Here is a 6,323-nt window from a genome sequence, read left to right as displayed (position 1 = left end):
TTGAAAATTCTTATATTTTTTCACTTTTTATATTTTAAAACTAAAATAATAAAAAAATGATCAAAACAAGAGTTAATATCAAGTTACAATGAAAACTCATTAAAATGATAAGAAAAATATTAAAATAAAAAATGGTCTAATTGCGTCAAAAATGTATTTTTCATGGAAATTTTTATAATTTTACATTTTTTTTAAACAAAATAATAAAAGAAGTAATTGAAACAGGGGTGAAAATCAAGTTACAACAAACTCATTTTGTTTTATATAGTATAAAAGTAAATATATAAATTTGTTTAGCAGAAAGATTGAATAGATTATAGTTATGGATAATAAAATTAAATAGTAATTATTGAAGGTTAATTGTAGGTGTTTGAATACAAAACATGAGTAAAAAAAAAACAAGGTTTAAATATGAGCGTTTGGTTGCTTTCCAAAAATGGACCCGATCCAAATTGAAGGAGTCCAACTCTGTTTGCCTCCGAACCAGAACCCAAGGGATCCAATGGCGTCTGTTTGATACTTGATAGCCACCCGGCAAAACAATACGTCACGTCTTCGATTATGATATGCGTGTGAGAGAGATGTGATTTAATGTGAACAGGCAAGAAGAGAAGAGAGGAGAAGCCAATACTTTTATAAAATCTGGTGAGTAATGTGAGAGAATCTTGTTTGATTTTGCTAAAATGCTAGGCAGTCATCAGATCTCATTGTGTTTCCTCTATCAAAATGAAGCCACCCCATATCCATAATGGATTGATCTTTTACATTTCTTTCTTTAGTTTTGATTATGAAATGCTAGTGAGAAGGGTTGTTTTTCTTTTTGGTCTTCTTCAGATTTATCATAGCTTTGAAACTGAATGGCTTCCTTTCGTTCATTCTCGGCCTTCTTTCGCAGTTTATAGGTGACGACACAATGGATCCTGACCCATCTACTCAACCTCCTGTTGTTGAATCTTCTAACAAAGACTCTCGTAATCTGGAACAACATTCTATGGCTGCGGCCATCCGAAATCATAGTTCGAGTTCGAATTCGGAGACTGAAGGTTTTGGAATTTCTGCATTTTCTCGTTTTACCAGTGGCTTTGGATCGCTGCTTCCTAATACCGAGGAGAGTAGTCAAGGCAACACAACATCTACGCAAAGTGGTGTTTTTGAATCATTCACTAAAGGTTTGGTTGATTCGTCTCGAAATGCTGTGAAGGCCATGCAGGTCAAGGCGCGCCATGTTGTTTCTCAAAATAAACGGAGATACCAGGTAGCTCACCCATGTTGCTGCTGTTACTGACACGTTAATTTCTGTTTGAGTTATAGCTGAATAATGGATTTCATGGCAATTTAAATTTTTCTCACCACTCTGTTTTGTCTTAAAAGTGTTCGGCATCAATGAAAATGTATTCAAATTAGTTAGCTTACAAAGCCAAATCATTTACCGATGAGTAAATATTTAAACGGTCATAATATAAGCAAATCAAACTTGCCCTGTTGGTGGACTTGATTCTTTATTGTACATTTATTATCTTGTACCTGAAGATTGATCGATCAAAATCCTACATTTGTTTTTCATGTATTTATTTTCTGGATAGTTATTGCTTCTAATATTTTTCTCACAGGTCAGGTTATTGATTCCCTTGCCTTCTCTTGCATGAAACAGCCTAGCAAGCATTCTTCATGTTTTACTTTTGACATGCATATCTACGTTTTCACCAAAAGTAATGTTGATTGCATCATCACATATATACAGGAGGGAGGATTCGATTTGGATATGGCTTATGTCACTGAGAACATAATTGCTATGGGTTTTCCTGCTGGTGATATAAGCTCTGGACTTTTTGGATTCTTTGAGGTGAAAACATTTTCCAGTACGCATTCACAATTTCATTGTGAAGTTTAATTTATCTTCTAAACAATTATGAACTGAAAATCGATACAGGGATTCTATCGAAATCACATGGAAGAAGTGATAAAGTTTTTTGAGACCCATCATAAGGTATGACCTTGTTTTAATTTCTGACTAGATGCGTGACAGTAAGAGAATGTGGTAACAATTTATGAGGTAGAAGAAAAAACTGTCATCTATTTATATAAAAAGGTTCAAAATTTCTGATTGATTAGTTTAAACTGTAAAGTTAGGAACTTTGAATCTGGATGTACCTTAAAGATGGTGTGATTATGGAGTAATGGCTTTAGGTGCTGTTTGTTACAGTTCTGATCCTGAACAACCTGCGTTCTCTTTAAAATCACTGTCTTATACCAACCAATAGTCTTAGTCTGCTGTATTAGTTTCAGGATATATTACATCCATTGTTTTTGTATGCCTATTATGGTTCATGGATTCACCTGTAAAGAATCTGCTTTGCATTAAGCCAGGCTTTTATGTTTTGGAATCCCATTTTGCTGATATTATCATGATTTTTGTTCAGGGAAAGTACAAGGTATACAATCTTTGTTCAGAGAGATTGTATGATGCATCACGATTTGGAGGAAAGGTGTGGTTTTCCTCTTCATTTGTATTTATGTATTCTGATTGTCTTGGATATCAACATCAAAGCCTAACATTACAATGGATCTGAAAAAGATTAAAACTCTCTGCTGTCCAATCTAATTTGTTTGTTCCTGATATCAATGGCTCCCAAAAGTCATTCCTGGTTTTGTATTGATCTCAATACTGATTTTTGGTTACTTGTTATACAGACTGGAGGACTTTTTTTAATCTTCATTTGTAGATTAAAAACAAAATCCATTTATTAAAAACACTGTCAGCATAATTTCTTCCAGCAACACATTACCACTGTCCTGATGCTCTTGGTTATTATTATCATTTTTTTTTCTTAAAATTCTCTTGTTGGTGAGTTTTTAAGGGTTTCCTAGCTATTCAAGTCACGTGATAAGAAATAATTGACATCATGTTTGTTTCTGTTATGAAGAAATTGTAATGTATATGTTTTGTGGATGCCATGATATTGTAAACATATTTAAGAGATAAGAATTATCTTGGCTAGTATAAACTGTGACCTGTCAATGACAATATCTTTCCAAAGTATTAATTTTGATTTTTTATGTTTAGGTATAATTGAAATCTATTGCTCCCAAAATGGAACAGTGTTAAAACCTTTTAGGTGATATACTATTCTGCCGCCTTGCATGGCTGTTTGAATTTGAATAACTTAGTCAATAGGGGTTGAGGGTGGGATGGACCAGTTTAACAATGCATTAATTTTTTTTTCAATATTTGTATTTGGGATTTTTCTAAGTATTTCTTTCAGATCTTTTCCAGGTAGCGTGCTTCCCATTTGATGACCATAATTGCCCTCCTCTTCAACTAATAACATCATTTTGTCAAAGTGCATACTCCTGGTTGAAAGAAGACATTCAAAATGTGGTGGTTGTTCATTGTAAAGCTGGAATGGGCAGGACAGGTTTAATGATATGTAGCCTTCTCCTTTTCCTTAAGGTGCCTTCCGGTATTTCATTAAGAATCTCTCTGCTTAGAGAAACTCAGTTGTTTCCTTTGTTCTGTAGGTTTCTTTTCTTTCAATCATATTCTTATTTCATTTTCCTTTTCTGTGCAGTTCTTCCCAACTGCTGAGGAGGCCATTGAATACTTCAACCAGAAAAGATGTGTGGATGGGAAGGCTCTAGTTCTTCCAAGTCAGATTGTTAGTGAATTTCATTTTTGTAATGCTTGTTAAGGAGTGTGTTTTTGTGACTTTGATGGGGTTGCTTTTATTTGCATTCCATGAAAGTAATTATTTTCTGCTATAACCAGAGGTATGTCAAATACTTCGAGCGGATCTTAACATATTTCAATGGAGAAAATCAGCCCGAACGAAGGTGTAACTGTGGTCCCTCTTCTTTAACACACTTTTTAAAAGTTAGCTTTACTTGGTTACTCAAGTTGTCATTGACAGGTGCATGCTTAGGGGATTCCGGCTTCACCAATGTCCGTATTGGATAAGGCCCTCTATTACTATCTCTAACAACAGTGGTATGCTTTTTCCTGCAGCAAATTCATCTTTCCACCAGTTGAGCTGCATTGGAGATGTCTCAATGATCACATAAACATGCATGATAACAAGTCCTACTCATAGAGTCGTTCATTTGTCAATTATTTTTATTGTACTTGTAATGTGTTTGCCCCATAATGTCCCTGACACATTCTGACCTGCCTACATAAGTGATTTGGCTTTGTGTATAAATATGTTTACTAATCTTCAAGCAAAACCCATTTTAGTGCTAACACTGATTTTACTGCTTTTGTTTGTTATCACTAAAATTTGCAATAGAAGACTTGTTTTATGCGAGGAAGGTTTTATTATTACATGATACTTTTTCTTGTCTCTTGGTTACTCGTGTATGGATGATAGCATAACCAGAGATGCTTTTCCTTATTTCTCACAGGGATTCTGTTCTCAACCAGAAACCATCCAAAAACCAAGGATTTAATGGTAGGTATTTATTGAATTTATTTGGCTATGGTCTCAATTGTTGGTGTTATTTGTTACTTTGTCCAAACTAATTTTAAATTTCTCATCAAATTTTCTCAAACACACTTCCGCAGCCAGAAGATTTCTGGATCCGTGCACCTAAGAAAAAGATGGTAGTTTTTGCTCTACCAATGGAGCTAGGTCTAACAGAGCTGGCCGGGGACTTTAAGATCCATTTTCATGATCGCCAAGGAGATTTCTACTGGTTTGTGAACATCCACACATTAAACATGTATCTGTTCGCAACTTAACATTTGTGAAGAAATAAGCTGAAAGAATTTACCTCTATCCAATGCACTCTAATCAATTGATAAGCCAAAATTGATAAATTTTTTCTCGTCATTAATGTTTACAGGTCCCATTTGCTTGCTTATAGCTTTGTTATTCATAACTCCAATTCTTGAGGATTAATTCTTTTTTTTCTTTTTTTTTCATAATTCAGTTGGTTAAATACTACGATGACAGAGAATAGAAAAATTTTAAATGGCTCTGATCTTGATGGTTTTGACAAGGTATTTAATAATTCAATCTTTCTGGTCTACTTATTTAGTTGTTACATCATGCAGCAAGAGATAGATAGCTTACTCTATTTCTTAGACTTGCTTTTGATGATTTTCTGGCTCTTCTTTGCAGAGAAAACTGCCTTCTCCAGGTTTCCAGGTTGAAGTTGTGATGGTAGACTATGATGGAACTTTACCTGCAAGGTCTGAAGTTGATTCGGCCTGCAAGGGATCTGATGTTACTAGCTCAGGTCATGTTGCAGCCACAGATGGTGGAGTTGCAGGCCATTCCAACAGAAGTGACATAGCTGAGAATGATGATGTATTCTCAGACAGTGAGGGAGAGGAAACTGGGGTTTCAAAGAGCAAGCAAGCTCAAGCTGCTTCTGGAATTGGACTTGCTCATCCCGATCATGCATCTAACACCACAACAGAACAAATGAGGAACTTAACACAAGCAGCTGAGCAACTGTCACTCAGAAGTCATGAACCTTCACAGATAAATGCTTCTAAGGAACCAACTGCCGGCGGGGCTGGGAACCCTGCCCCTGGCATCGAGATCCGTCACCTGGACTCTGGAGGAGCCAGTGACATCAAAGCAATTGCTGCTGATGCATCTGTTTTCACTTTCGGAGATGAAGACTATGAAAGTGAGTGACGCATTGTAAGGTTTACCCCTCACGTGAGTAAATTGTGAGGATCTGCAAATTCGCAAGTTAGATAAGTATATTGAATTCGTTGTTTTCGTTCCCTTAATTTGTTATGTCATTAACCCTGAAAGTTTGTACCATTTTCCTTGCAGCAACAGCATATTGCCTCAAATCTCTCCTTTTGACTTCTGTTTCCATTACTCAATTATGTTGATGAAGGCTTTTGATACTGCTTGACGAATGCGTCATGAATTGGCCAATACATATTCAAGTCTTGAAGTTAATCTATTGATTCATGAAAAGGAAGTTTCTTCATGTTTTTTCCAAATAAATGCATGACCAGACCAGTTAATATATACAAGCACTAGTCACAGGGATTGCCAAACAGGAAATTAAAGAGAAATTAATTTCCATTATCGTGGGACAGGAAAATTCAGAGTGATGATGCCAGTTTTTATAAATACTGGCGTAGGTTTCCTCCTTTAGGGCCTAAAATTTCTGGCTAGTAATGGCACGCGCTCGCATTTGAGAAAAATTTGCAGCTATAAATAAGATATTCTGACGTCATTTATTTTTGGAAACTTAATTATACAGACGCATACTTCCTGATCCAAAGAAGTAGGTTATACATGTCCATATCACCATATCTAATTAAAAATCGCATAAATCCCTTTCCGAATATTCTTAGA

The 6,323-nt window shown here is 35.4% G+C and overlaps 1 protein-coding gene across 2 annotated transcripts; it reads left to right on the top strand.

The window, feature by feature from the left end:
- Nucleotides 1–425: 425 nt before the first annotated feature.
- LOC133672385 (phosphatidylinositol 3,4,5-trisphosphate 3-phosphatase and protein-tyrosine-phosphatase PTEN2A-like) lies at nt 426–5,918 on the top strand. 2 transcript variants are annotated; one of them, XM_062092785.1, is made up of 14 exons: nt 426–645; nt 896–1,255; nt 1,742–1,843; nt 1,931–1,987; nt 2,421–2,486; nt 3,275–3,451; nt 3,570–3,656; nt 3,767–3,831; nt 3,909–3,985; nt 4,399–4,445; nt 4,559–4,689; nt 4,927–4,996; nt 5,118–5,634; nt 5,787–5,918. In XM_062092785.1, the coding sequence occupies exons 2-14, from the start codon at nt 914–916 to the stop codon at nt 5,846–5,848; spliced, it is 1,800 nt and encodes a 599-aa protein (XP_061948769.1). In that variant the 5' UTR covers nt 426–645; nt 896–913; the 3' UTR covers nt 5,849–5,918. The 2 variants fall into 2 exon arrangements, with proteins under 2 accessions (XP_061948769.1, XP_061948770.1); XM_062092786.1 differs by having other exon boundaries at nt 5,118–5,666.
- Nucleotides 5,919–6,323: the final 405 nt, after the last annotated feature.

The sequence above is a fragment of the Populus nigra genome, chromosome 14, assembly GCF_951802175.1.
Source record: "Populus nigra chromosome 14, ddPopNigr1.1, whole genome shotgun sequence".
NCBI classification, from domain to species: Eukaryota; Viridiplantae; Streptophyta; class Magnoliopsida; order Malpighiales; family Salicaceae; genus Populus; species Populus nigra.
This window is presented reverse-complemented; position numbering and strand designations above follow the sequence as displayed.